Source organism: Parasteatoda tepidariorum, chromosome 4, assembly GCF_982258835.1.
Source record: "Parasteatoda tepidariorum strain Cologne lab strain chromosome 4, Ptep-v5.0, whole genome shotgun sequence".
Classification (NCBI taxonomy): domain Eukaryota; kingdom Metazoa; phylum Arthropoda; class Arachnida; order Araneae; family Theridiidae; genus Parasteatoda; species Parasteatoda tepidariorum.
The window spans coordinates 85,627,500-85,641,722 of record NC_141758.1 but is presented as its reverse complement, the minus strand read 5'-3'; the positions used below and the strand labels follow the sequence as shown (position 1 = coordinate 85,641,722).

Below are 14,223 nucleotides of genomic sequence, written 5' to 3'. Positions count from 1 at the left end.
TGCCAGATCTATTTTAACAAGAAAAAAAGGAGAAAAGGAAGGAAAAGAAAGTAAGCAGAATTATTCAGACATTCAGGAGATAAATAGAATATATGATAAAGATTAAAAATGAAGAAAGTATAAAAAAAAAAAAGTTATTGAACTTGAATATTGTTTGCTCCACTTTTTTTATTTCATTATTTTTTTTTATTTTATTTATGAGATCCTCAACTTAAAAATTAATAAAGAAAAAAATCTAGAAATTTCAAAAAATGATAAAATTGTTTACAAATACTTCTTTGAAAAAAGAATTTTTCTTTCAGGATTTGTTTATCATTATTATGAAAAGCATTGTTACAGTTTTGGATAACATACATCAACAGTACTTAACAATAATTGAGAACTAAAAAGAAATAATAATAACCAAGAGATTTCAATGAAAGAAATTGTGAACAGAGAATTTTTCAATCAACAGTTTATAAATTGTGTAAACGCTCCTCTGTAACTTTATGCGTTTTGTATTTTTTAAACATTGTATTAATCTATTTTCAACCAAATTTGCATAAATGCACAATTTCAATAAATATTTTTTATTATCGCTGTGATGTATATTTTTCATGAATTTTATTTTCTGCTTATTTTCAAGAGTTCTGAAGACAACTATAAAATATTAATAATTCAATTAGAGTAAATACTTCCTATAGAGGAATTTTCAAACACAAATTACGCTAGTTTTTTAACTTGAAACCACTATTTACAAATTTGACTTTTTGAAAATGAATAATTATTCCGTTTAATATTAATCATATGTTTTTATGATGGATTAAAGTTGCAAGTTCTGTAAATGAAATGAAAGTAAAACAAATGTCATAAAAAAAATTTAGTATTCAACATAATGATTTATCCATTGACTTGGTCAATGGTGCAGTGGCCAAACACACCATTTTATTTCTTAAATGAAATATTATCTTTTATACATGAAACTTTTTTGTCTTAATAAATGTAATTTAAGCATATTTTAATGAAAATAATAACATATTTCATAAATTTCTATGCTTGATCTGAAATGGGTTAATCTAACATTTACATTACAAAATATATAAAGGTTGACATCACATCAAGTGAACACACAAAATTAACAATTTGACTAATGCTTGGGAATTTCCAATATTGTAAAAGGATTGCACGTAACTATACTGATTTTTTATGTTTCAAAGGATGTGATCTCTTACTTTAAAATGTAATGTAAGTATATTTCAAAGAAAATAATACCATATTTCATAAATTTCTATGCTTGACCTAATATGGGTTAATCTAACATTTACAAAATATGTAAGACGTGTAAGCATCACATCAAGTGAGCACACAAAATTAACAACTTGACTAATGCTTGGGAATTTCCAATATTTTAAAAGGAATGCACATAACTATATGTGTTGATTTTTTATGTTGCAAATGATGCGATCTCTTACTTTAAAAGGTATTCTTTCTCTTACACATGTATATTTTTCGTATGAACAAATTAAAACATCGAATAGACAACAAAAATCATGTAAACAAATATAATTGAAATAATAAGTTGCAAAATGTACAGATAGAAAATATAAAATATTACCAGTTAATAAAATGAGAAATTCTTGATCAGGACTCCATGCAAATTCTTTTAAACCATTTTCTACAGCTCCAATGTTACTAACCTAATTTAATGAACATAAAACATGTATTAGTTCAAAATATGCACAACAAAATTAATATAAAAAGAAATTTAACCTTTTCATCTAAGATTCACATTGGTCTCCTGATTATTTAAAACGAAAGAAAAACAAATTTATAAATTTCTGAACAAAAATACATCACTAAAATATTCCACCTACTAAACCTAGAAGTTTTTTTATACGCTTATTATATTTAATAAATAAATAAATAAGAACCAAAATTTTTAACAGATTGTGTCAAAAACTATGAGGGCAATTTCCAAATTAATGTCTCCTACTTCTATAAGAAATCATTTCTTATTATATCATATTAATTTAAACGTAGAACATTTTCCTACATAATCACCACTTAATCTAGCTTGTGTTCCAACACAGACATAAATAACTTATAAATAAAACAGAAATATTTTACAGCAATTTAGATTTTCTGCCCTTTGTTTTGCAAATTTTATACTTTTTGATTTTTTTTAATATGGTAAAAAGCAATGAATTAATTTTATTTGTAAAGCAGTAATAAATGAAGACAATACACAAATGTTGAAAGATAGAAAATATATATACTTGTTTTTCTGCAATATCATACAAATATAGATTCCCTGAAGCTGATGCTAGGAAAATACTATTGGTTTCCATAATGTATTCCATACCAATAACATATTCTTGCTCCTCTGAATCAAAACCGGAACAGAATGAGACCTTTAGAGAAAATTTTATGAAAATGTGTAAACAAATTGTTGATTCACAAATACAAATTTAGAAAAAAATATATAAACACCCACTGTTGGGCCATGTGGTTACCCATGGTTAGAGCATTAAACTTCAGTCCCAAAGAGGGTTGATACTGCTAAGACTCACTGAATATATGTGATATCCACGAGGGTAAAATAAAAAATTCAGTGGTCCATTATTGAGCGGGTATAGGGGTCTGGGTATCGGGATCTGGAAAAAATTTACTTCCCCTTCAGATCTATATCTAAATTGTGGAATAGGCCTCACAAATTAGTGATCCTGCCTCTATCAGGGGAGATTTGAGTTAAGTCACACTTCACCCTATTAGAAACAACACTTTTAAGAACAATAATTAAATTTTTTAAGCAAATTGATGAAAAAGATAACTTCCTGATTAAAATAAAATAGTTTTCCTAAATATTTAAAGTCAAAGGTACTTGAGCATAAGCATTAGAGAAGCTCAATTTAGAGCAATTTTCAGTCAAATCTTTTTATTATAATTTGTAAATTCAGACGTCAAATAATTCATGATTAAAAATTATAAAATAAATTAATTAGCATTAATTGTTACACTAAGTTATGGCCACGTCAATTAATTTAGTTTTACTAATGTAAATATATTATTTTAATTTAAAAAATAAACACAGTACTTAATGAAATAACATGCAAATTTACTACACCAATACAATGATAATAAAATAATTTTGAGTTATGTTAAAGTAAAAAGCATAACAAAATACTACTTCAATGTCGTTAAGTTGAAGTGTCAATCTTGCCACCGATTTCAAAATCTGTCACTCTTACAGTGGTGTAAATAATGCCCTCAGAAAACCCATGGTGCAGGACAGACACACTCCAGAAAAAAGTACACTAAAAACTATACTTATAAGATAGAATACTACTATTGATAAACTATGAATTTTATATTTATAAGATAATTTTTATTTATAAGATATATTTTAACTTCCCTTATGAATAATAGTAACCCTTAACTAAAATTTGAATATAGTTATTGTAAGATAGTGAGTTTATATAACTTTCATATTATAGATCCATCTCCTTTTAATGTGGAAAGTGTGTTTTCAATTCACTACTTTTTCTAAATTCTGCTTGCTTTTGTATTACAATTATGTTTTTCATTATCATAAATCAAAACAAAATAAATTATTATAAATATCTTTTCACCCGAGTATTTTTGATTTGGATAATTTTAAATTTTTTGCGGAAAGTTTTAAAATAGAATACACTAAAAAATCTAGCCAGAAGGAGGGCACCTAAGTCTATGACTGCCACTGCTCTTATAACTAAAAAATAAAGACAAATTTATTCAGTAGTTATAGAAACAAAACAAATATTTTGTTTTGAACTGATTACATGTTAATCATTTTTGAGATAATAGTAATAAATTAATTTGAGAATAATAAAGGTACAATAACTAGTAAAATTCAAAAATATTAATAGTTTCCTAATTAAAATTATATGATCTATACAGCAAAGAATTATTTGAAATATAAATGTTTTTTAATTATAATAAACTTTACCACTTACTTCATTATTAACTTGATCAAAGTGATAAATTCCTTTACTGCTACTGAAATATATGAAGTTGTCAAAATCCTGACAAAAACTGTCACTCTCTATAACAGTCTTTTTAGAAGCTCGGACCAATTTTAAGTTTCTCATATTTCTATAAAGAGATAAAAAACTTTTTTTATTAAGACTACAGTTCCATAAAAAATTTAGAAATAAATATTATATTTTCAAGAGGCTTCAAATCAACTTCATAAGTAAATTCTCTTGACTTTTAATATAATTTCAGACTTATATTTGCTATGCACAAAAATAGTTTATCACAAATATCATTATATTTTTTAATTAATAAGTAATCAAACTTACTTTTTGATAGAAAATATTTCAACATCATATTTTACACAAAAAAAAAGGTTTAATATGTGTCTAAATTTCATAATACATACCTATATTCATTATACAAATCAAGGATATAATTTGCATAAGATCTAGAAAAACTTAAAGACTAATCATGGTAAATTAAGAGTCCCACGAGCATATAGTTATCATATTATCTTCTTGTAATTAAGTCTATTTAGCACCACATTATTTACAAATATTTACATAGAAATTATAAGTGTTAAAGTGTATTACGATTAATTCACCAAATCTTCAAATTCCCTTTTTTAAAATGCAGAAAATGCACAAAAAATCACTTAAGATGAAGCATATTTTATGAGCTTTCAATATTTAATCTTTAAAAATTCATATTATCAATAGCACAATTATTAAAATTCCATCTAATAACTCAGAAAATTTTTAAGTTGCCACTTTTATTTAGTCTCTTTGATTTGCCACATGACGATTGGTTACATAAAAGTAATAATACAAAGTCTAATATATAAAAATATACGATATATGTACTGAAAGACATGGTACAAAAAATAAATTAACATCAACAACAATTTTTCTCTTGGTTAATTTAATGCAATATTTTTATATGTAGGAACAGAATTGAGTTTTATAATAAAATATTTCATCAATTTTTTAAAAATGTTTTGTCATTCGTGAAATATTCTTTTGCCAGCGTTTCTATAGGTAAGGAGGGTCAAACAAAAATTTTTCTTTCGAAAGTGCTGTTTCGAGTTTTAGAAAGGCATGTATCTTAATCAATTTATCATCCAAGGGATATAAAGACAACCTTACTATTACATATGAACTATTTTCTTGTCATTTTTCCAGTGATCTATTCTTCTGACTGTTTTCAGGTATTCATTAACAGTTTTGAAGTTTCAAAGTGAAAAATGAACAAGGACGGGGAGATTTCTATAAAGATCTCTGCGAGAATAATCGCTAGGTTTATTTTCTTTCTGGCATTTGCCTGCAGGAAAATCGAATAGTCTGAAACAAATTTTGTGCAAAACGGAACAATTCGAAAAATTCTGGCATGTGAGAAAAATATTAACAATTAGAATCAATTCACGCCAGGTTTTTTTGCAAGAGATGCCAGCCTTTTTTTTATTTGGCCAAAACCAAATAATTTCTAGACAGTTTGTGGTTTTCATAACCCTGTTTTAAGAGTTTTACAATAAAAAACTAGAATAGTAGGAAATTTCTGTTCACCAAAAAAAAAAACTTATGCTTTTCAACAATAGAAATTAAGTAAACTGCAAAAAACTATAATAATACTTTCTTGGGTTATGTATATCAAGAATGACTTGTTTACTAACCATTCACTGTAATAATTACTTAATTTCGGTCCTATGCAGTGACAAATTTAATAAAAAACATACTTTTAAACAATTAAAAATCTAGGTAAAATAGTACTACCTATTGTACAATGTAATTGCCGATGTGAACTAAATATTATAACACACTTTAACATGAAAAATTATATCATAATCACTTAGAAGATAAGTCAATCAACAAAAAAAATGTGTAAAAATAAAATATAATATCCGTTTTTCAATCAGTTCTATATAATCTGTCATCCCTCAAAAAAAAATTTTTCAATATGCATGTGGAATAATTGTTTACAAAACAAACGAAATATATATATCTCCGTTCGAAATGCAAAATTCTTTAAACTTATGATCGATTTGGAACGTTCCACATGTTATAAAATTACCAAATGAACGTAACTTTAAAAAACGCATTTAACTGGTTCTTTAAGATCTTTCCAAGCTTTCAGTTGCCATTTAATTTTAACTATACTTTATATTAAATTTTGATTTTTATAATAACAATAATTATAAATTCCATCAATCTATCATATAAATTATAAAGCTAATTTGATGCACCTCGCCTTTTTAAAATAGCTTTCAGAGTTGAAATGCTGAAAATTCTTCTTTATGGTTTTCTGCTCCATTTCACTGCAACCAAGTCTTAAACTAGTGACTTGCTGTTTGTATTTTCGAAAACTTCAGTTTTCCGGCTGAACTTAGTATACATTACTTTTGCAGTTGTGTTTAACTCTTAATATTTAATTATTATTACTTTAAAATGTTCCGGAATCAGTATGACAACGATGTTACAACTTGGAGTCCACAAGGCCGACTCCATCAAGTCGAATATGCCATGGAAGCTGTCAAACAAGGCTCTGCTACTGTTGGGATCAAAAGCAACACTCATGCTGTTCTAGTGGCTTTAAAACGAGCTTCATCTGAATTATCCGCCCATCAGAAAAAAATCATTCCCATTGATAACCACTGTGGCATTGCTATTGCTGGCTTAACAGCTGATGCTCGACTTCTTAGTAAGTACATGCGTACAGAATGTTTAAACAGCCGATTTAGCCGTGATGCCCCATTGCCGATTAATCGCCTTGTTACTCGACTGGGAAATAAGATGCAAGTATGTACCCAACGCTATGATCGTAGACCATATGGTGTTGGCCTTCTTGTTGCTGGTTATGACGATCTTGGTCCTCACATTTATCAAACCTGTCCATCTGCTAATTACTTTGATTGCAAGGCTATGGCCATAGGTGCTAGATCTCAATCAGCTAGAACCTACTTGGAGAAGTATCTAAACGATTTTAAAGATTGCAATTTAGAGGAATTGGTGAAACATGCTCTACGTGCTCTTCGAGAGTGTTTGCCTAATGAAGTTGAATTAAATTCAAAGAATGCATCAGTTGCCATTGTTGGAAAGGGCATGGACTTTTCATTGTATGAAGATGAAAAAGTGGAACCCTATTTGCAAGCCATTGCAGGCGATGAGAGACCTCGAAGAGGAGGTGTTGCTGGAAGTGGAGATGAACCTGGTGATAGTAAACCCGATGATGCTGCACCAAAAAGACCAGAACCTGAAGCAGCAGTTGAAACTATGGCTGTTGATTAAACTCTAAATGAACAATTAGTTACTTTTGTGAAATTCAATTATTCTTATTCAAATGTCTAATGTTTTAAAGAACATGTTTTTTGATAATATACAATGAATAACTTATGTGGTTATTATTTCTCTTTGCTTTATTTCTATTGAATTTTCTTTAACATCCTAAGCATTAAGTTAATTTTTTTTTAAATTTATTTTTCACCTCAAAATATATTTTCTATTTAGATTTGCTTATTTTTTTTAACTTAGAAATTAATTACAGTTAAAGTTTGCTTTGTTATGGTGGGAAAAAAAATCCTTACAAATGAAATTCGTTGGCTTGCCATCGAGTGTTTTAATTGCTAACACAATGCGTCAAAGTTGCTAATTTGTTTCATTATCCAATAAAAGTGCCTTTCTGTTAAGAACTATATTTCTTTTGTTTGAAGAAAATTTGAACCAAAATTTGCAAAAATTAAATCCACTTGAACAATATGAGTTAATAATTAATTAAATATTGGCTTGACTTTTAACTAAATGATTATAATTCTACCTATTGTAGAAGACCTTTTAAGGTGGCTATTCTAAGATGAATAAGGAGTGTGTCCTCAAATATCGTTTTTTTTTTATTTTTTATTGCAATAATTTTTGCTTGTATTTGCATTAATGACTTTGCCGGCCAGGTGGCCGAGCAGTTAGCGCGCCTGACTGCGAAGCCAATGGTTGCGAGTTCGAAACCCGCTCTGGGCATGTATGTTTCTCTCTCTTCTGTTCTGTGAATGTGGCCCACCCAATGAACGGGTTTGTGGCGTGGGCAATGTTACTCGCCTCCGTGACTTTGGTTCACAGCTGCCCACTGGGTAAAGCAAAATTTTAACACCTCTGGCATCTTCTAGGGCGAAACGAATAAAGTTCACTGCCTGCCATTCGAAAAAAAAACATTACTGACTAGGACTGGGCGATATTAGAAATTATATATCGTGATATATCGTCAGTTTTGCATCGCGATATAGCGATGTATCGCGATATAGTATTTTTGAATTTCATTTACTTTAAGGCACAGAAAGTCAGATTTCTATCAAGACTTCATACGCATATTGATTTAAATCAATTTATAAATTTGAAAATATATATGTTTTGCTAAAGAAAGATATTAAATAAATTGACTAAGATGTATAAATCTTACTTAAAATATTTATTGAAAAAATGTGAGTAGATGCAGAATGAAATATTTGCACTTCTTTATCGTTTATAAGGTATAAGCAGTCTTAATTTAAGTTAACCCCTAAAACACCCTTAATGAAAAAAATATTGTTATTAAACAAAAGCTGATTTTAAAATTTCAAAATATATTTTAATTAAAATAAAAGTTAGATTGACTAAAAGCCGAAGTTTAAAATTAAAAATGTTCGAATTTTAAACTAAAAAGTAAACATAAGAATTGTAATAATTTCTTAAAATTTTCGTTCTCTGAAAGATTTCTCAGTTTAAAAATAAAAAGGGAATTTTATAAAGATATCTAGCTGAAATTATTGAAAGAAAATTTAAAAAATTAAAAAAAAATGTTTGTTAAGAAATTCATTATACACTTAAAACAAAGTGTTAAAAATATTTTTTTTTTTTTTTTTAAAAAAGAAACTTTTTTTAACAAATCAATATTTGCTTGTACTATTATGCGTAAATAATTACAGAATTATTAAGTTCGATCGTAATGTTCAAATTCTTAATGAAGAAGTAAACACAAGTTTTGTTATATTTTCTAAAAATGATCACGCAAATAACAAAAGATTTCTTAGTTTAAAAATAAAAAAATAAATAAAAGTGAAATTTATCAATATATTTACCTAACAGCATAGGAACAAAATTTAAAAAATAAGTTCGTTAAAAAATTATTTGTATGCTTAAAACAAAGAGCTAAATAAATTTCAGAAAAAAAATGCTTCTTAAGCACTATTTTTATTATTATTTCATATAAATAATTAAATTAAATTAAATAATGAACAAACGAAAAACAAAGTAAGGCAAAGTTTCTTAATTAAATTCTTAAAAATAAAAACAAAAGAATTGTGATATTCGGTAATATATTTAGCTAATTAACTAATAATATAAAACGAAAATTAAAAAAAATAATGATTTTACTCTCTAATAAAACGAAGTAGTAATTGATAAAAAATAAAAAAAAGAAATGAATAAAATTCGCAAACTTTTCAAATTCTTTTGAACAAATAAAGTTTATTGACTTATGTCCAAAAATAAGTTTTGTTTTAACTTTATTTCTAAAAATAAAAACAACTCAAGATTTATAAATTTAAAATCAGTAATAGAAGCCCATTAAATTATTAGAAGTTTTATCCGAAAGGTTTTTAATAAATTAAAAGAAAGTAAAAAAATAACCTAACAAATTTATTTACTTTGTAATTTAATTCCTTATGGGTGCCTTAAAGTAGATTTCCGATAATTTTCACATTTAAAAATATAAAAAAAATTTTGTCAGAAAATAAATAAAAAACTTATCTAATTAATGAAGAAACTTTTCTTTATAAATTCTTTTCAATAATAGATTGCGTTCAGAACAAGGTTACGACGGCGATCACGAAGTTAATCCCATTGAAAATAATCTACAAGAAACGATTTCAAATCGCGAAGGTGCGAAAACGAACATGCGATATAACGATATAAAGTCTCAAAAGTGATTCTGATTCTACCGCTCATCAGTCAAGGCCGTCTCAACATAACGAAACAATATCGTCTTCCACAACGCGAGTTGGCATCGGAACGTAAGAGAAAGTCCTTGCATGTATCGCTATATCGTTATATCGTCTTCTTCACTCGACGGCTTAAATCAGATTTCTGATGCATCGCTTGGAATGAAATTTGCTGTATCGGTTTGCCGATATAGGCGTTAAATCGATATGTCGCGATATATCGATTTATAGCCCAGTCCTATTACTGACTTTAAAATATGAATTTAGAATTTAAAATATGAATACATCATTAATTTTTTCGCTTTAAATAAGCTTATATCAAATCCATTTTTCTGGGGCATCTAATCAAAGAGTTTATGCCTATCATCCACATGCTACAGGCAGTAAGTGTACTTCATTTTGTATACTATAATTTGGCCAATCTGACTACTATTCCCTCATATAAAATTTGTGACTTCTATTTTTTCAAGACTAATTAGACTTGTTTGAATAACACTGTGGATGCACCAAAGTACGACTGAATCAAGGATTGGTAATGCTCTGGGAGTGGTGTAGCGCTGCGTCTCATTTATACAAGCATGCAGTTGCTATTATGGTAAATGCATATATAGCTACCTACCGTGAATGTTGTTAATCAGTTGTTTCAACTACTAATATGGGAAAAATTTTGTTAACTTGTATTTCGATCGTAGACTTTAGGCTATTCAATTTTCAACACCATCAGAGAGTGAGTACTTCATTTCAACAGTTTAAACAATACTATACTGCAAATGTAATTTTTTTTTTGGTGATTATGGACAAAGGATAATTAGCTGTGAAGTAAGTTGTTGTGAGACGGCTCAGCCGTTTGTATAAACTCAGTTATATCTAACTTTGAATCAAATTACCAATCACTAATACTGGTTAACTATCACAACGCAACTTCTCTATATATATACAATTTCAATAACACCTTCATGTGCACATAAATGTATGCAACTAGCCTAATGAAGAAACAGTTTTTTTTTTTTTTTTTACAGAAAACACATTTATTTGACGCAACCACACATCAGCAAAGCAAAAATAAATTGAATGACCTGTAAAGGGTTCATATAAATTTTGCAAAAATGAATTGAAATACCCATAATGGATTAGTATAAACCTTAAATGAAGAACATTTCTCAACAGAAACCGACTCTCTTGATCTCGTTATGTTTTTTTTAAAAATCATGCTTGTGTTAAATATTTTATGGATATTTTTAAGACTATGCTAGTAACGTGCAAAGAGGGCAAATGCCTCCGAGATCATCAAATGGATGACGAAGTACATCAATATTAAAAGCCTGTTACTATATAACTAATTATTATTAAGAAAATATAGATTTCTTATTATGTAAATAACATAGATATAAAGGCATAAAGATGAATAACTCGACCAACCGGACCTCATGGTGAACTTTGACACCACTATTCTAGTAACTGGTTTCTACTCTACACCACCGCCCTCTACTAAGCTGTTTGTTTAAACAAAACTTCATTAAAGTTGTTTCTTTATAGCAGCTGTCTATAATTTGTTCTCTTGTTATTTGATTTTTATAAATCGAAATGATCAATAATATTTAAAATAACATTCTATCGTTGTCTCTGTGCCAGGCAAATTTGAAATTCTCAAATTTTACGGATGTTAAACAACCTTTTTCCGAATTGTTATAATATGTAAATTTAAAGAAATTACTTTTTTATGTCATTGCGAAATTCAAATACTTGAAATATAAAAACACAATTAGTACTAACAAAAAATAAGTAAATTAAAATAAAGAATATTTTTGAAAGAAATCAAAGCTGCCCAAAACATTAAATTTCATATAAAGCACAATAAATTGGAAAGTGTTAATAATTGCTGAGATAGTCTTATTATCATCTGCTAGCGTTCAATTAGGCTGTTATTGAAACGTTTTTGTCGTTTTCGTTTGTGTGTAATTTAACTTCTAATTATTTTTATTCAAAAAGTCTTTCAAAACATGAATTTACTCCTGTCTTTAAATTACAAGTTACTATGATATCTGGGTTGTACAGAAAAGTACAAAAAATAAGAAGAGCATTTCACAACATTCACTGAGATGAGAGGCTATATATCAAGAATGATAAAAAAAAAATGATTATAATTTTTAAAAGTAATTTCATTGCTATAATGAACGTTTAGATAGAATCCTATAGCCATCAAGAAATCTGAAAAACATTTTTGTGGTTTTCCTTTGCTTGTATCACAAAATTTGATTTCTTTAAAATTTAATTTTACATAAAATAGGTTACTATAGTAGTTTTTATAAACATAATTTTACTCTGTTGCTTAAATTGCATGTTACTCTGATTACTGGGTTGTGTTAAAAATTAGAAATATAAGAAGAGTGTTTCACAACATTCACTAACAAGGGAAACTAGGGAAGTGTGACTCGCCAATTTTAAAATAAACTAGTGGGATGTATGCCTTATGAGGAATAATTTTAGGGGGCAACATTCGTTTCGGCCCATAGAAGGTTCTGCGAGAGATAAAAAATAATTCAATATATAGAAAAATCGGTATTTTATTACTTCAATGCAGACTATTAGTTATTGTAATTATCTCATGCTCCAATTAATTTTGTGGAACTTACTTTCACGTATTATTTAATGCATATTTATTCTCAAAATTGATTTTGAAAATTTTATATATCTGTAGTTTTTCAGAGAAACCTGTTAGGTTAATTTAAAAAAAAAATTGACATCAAATTTTTTTACTTTTTTTTTTCAAAAATTTTCCAAATTAATTGGAGTATGTAATTGCAAATCAATCAATTAATTAATTAATATTTAATTAATAATTAGTTAATTAATTTGCCAATTGATTTATTAGTTAGAACATTAATTAATTAACCAATTAATTACAAATTAATTGGAGTATGAGACAATTACAATAACTAATAGTCTGCATTGAAGTAATAAAATATCGATTTTTCTACTCATTGAATTATTTTTTATCTCTCACAGGACCTTCTATGGGCCGAAACGAATGTTGCCCCTTAAAATAATTTCTCATAAGGCATACATCCCACTAGTTTATTTTAAAATTGGCGAGTCACACTTCCCTAGTTTCCCTTTTAAGATGGCAGGCCCTTCTGTCAAGGATGATAAAAAAATTCTTGGTTATAAAAAGTTATTTCATTGCAATAATGTACATTTAGTTGCATTCCTATTACCATTAAGCAATCTAAAAGATTTTTACAAAAATTTTTTAGCCTAGTGTTTAATAAAACAATAAACATATATATAGCTCAGATAAAGGTAGAGGATTTGCAAATACAGTACAAAATCCGTTATCCGGAAATCAATAAACCGGAACGAAATTCGATAAATTTTCCCGCCATTTTTTTAAAAAAACGTTTTTTTCCTCATAAGATTTTTCTTTCTTTTTTGAAAGATGTTTACCTTACCATCATTTTGGAAATAATCATTAGTGTATTACTTCATCGCTTTTTCTTCTTTTTAAGATTATTTCCAAATATTTTTTTTTTTTAGTTGGTTTTAACAATTAAAAAAAACGGCTTTTTATAGCGATTCAGAAAACCGGAAAAATCAGTTATCCGGAATAGCGATCGTTCCGGATAATCGGTTCCCTATTTATAATTCTTTGGGAAAACGAGACAAGTTTGAAACTGGAATTACAACTTACAGTATTGGCGTTGTATTTTCTTAACATACTAATTTATATCATAAGATGTATGAAGCGAACTTTAAAAAAAAAACTCTTCTTAAGTCCGAATCCTCCGCCTGAGCTGTGGTAGCTTAGGGGATAGAGTGTTCGCCATTCAGAGAACTGTCTGGGTTCAAATCCCAGCATTTGTTCAATACGGATGACTGGTTCGATACGAATATTTAATTTGCAAGTCATATAATTCGAAAATTCTCTATAACTAATTACAGGAAACTTTTAAAAAAAAATTTCTTTCGTTTTTCACTCGCCAACTCTGGTACATATATAAAGATCACCTTAGGCTGGACAAATTACGAATTCTTACAACTTTTTTAGAAAAGAAATTCATTTGCACTTAGGTTCTCTAAAAAATATGGGAGTCATATAATTCAAAAATACCCATTTATGTCTATAAATGTTTTACAGAAAATTCAAAATAAAATATTCTTTAGTTTTACACACGCCAACTCTAGTGCATATAACTGATGGGGGGGGGGGGGATCCAGACAACAAGAAATTTTTTTTTGTAGAGTAGTGAAACTTGGGCAATCATTTGTCTGAA

The 14,223-nt window shown here is 27.8% G+C and overlaps 2 protein-coding genes across 5 annotated transcripts in view; one reads left to right on the top strand and one right to left on the bottom strand.

Moving 5' to 3' along the window:
• LOC122268373 (elongator complex protein 1) overlaps positions 1-6,019 on the bottom strand; it is a 45,337-nt gene extending 39,318 nt beyond the window's left edge. Inside the window, exons 1-4 of one of the 4 annotated variants that reach the window (XM_087161512.1) lie at positions 5,763-6,019; positions 3,972-4,110; positions 2,256-2,390; positions 1,595-1,676 (exon numbers count right to left, since the gene is read on the bottom strand). In XM_087161512.1, the coding sequence (XP_087017638.1) occupies positions 1,595-1,676; positions 2,256-2,390; positions 3,972-4,106 (352 nt within the window). In that variant the 5' untranslated portion in view covers positions 4,107-4,110; positions 5,763-6,019. Of the gene's footprint in view, positions 1-1,594; positions 1,677-2,255; positions 2,391-3,971; positions 4,111-4,399; positions 4,510-5,662 lie in introns of those variants that run through there. The other 3 variants (XM_087161515.1, XM_087161514.1, XM_087161513.1) reach the window with 3 other exon arrangements.
• A 243-nt stretch (positions 6,020-6,262) lies between these two features.
• Positions 6,263-7,379, top strand: LOC107455137 (Proteasome alpha6 subunit). Its single transcript, XM_016072606.4, has one exon. It carries the CDS (start codon positions 6,435-6,437, stop codon positions 7,272-7,274), a length of 840 nt encoding a protein of 279 aa, XP_015928092.1. The 5' UTR covers positions 6,263-6,434; the 3' UTR covers positions 7,275-7,379.
• The last annotated feature ends 6,844 nt before the right edge of the window (positions 7,380-14,223 follow it).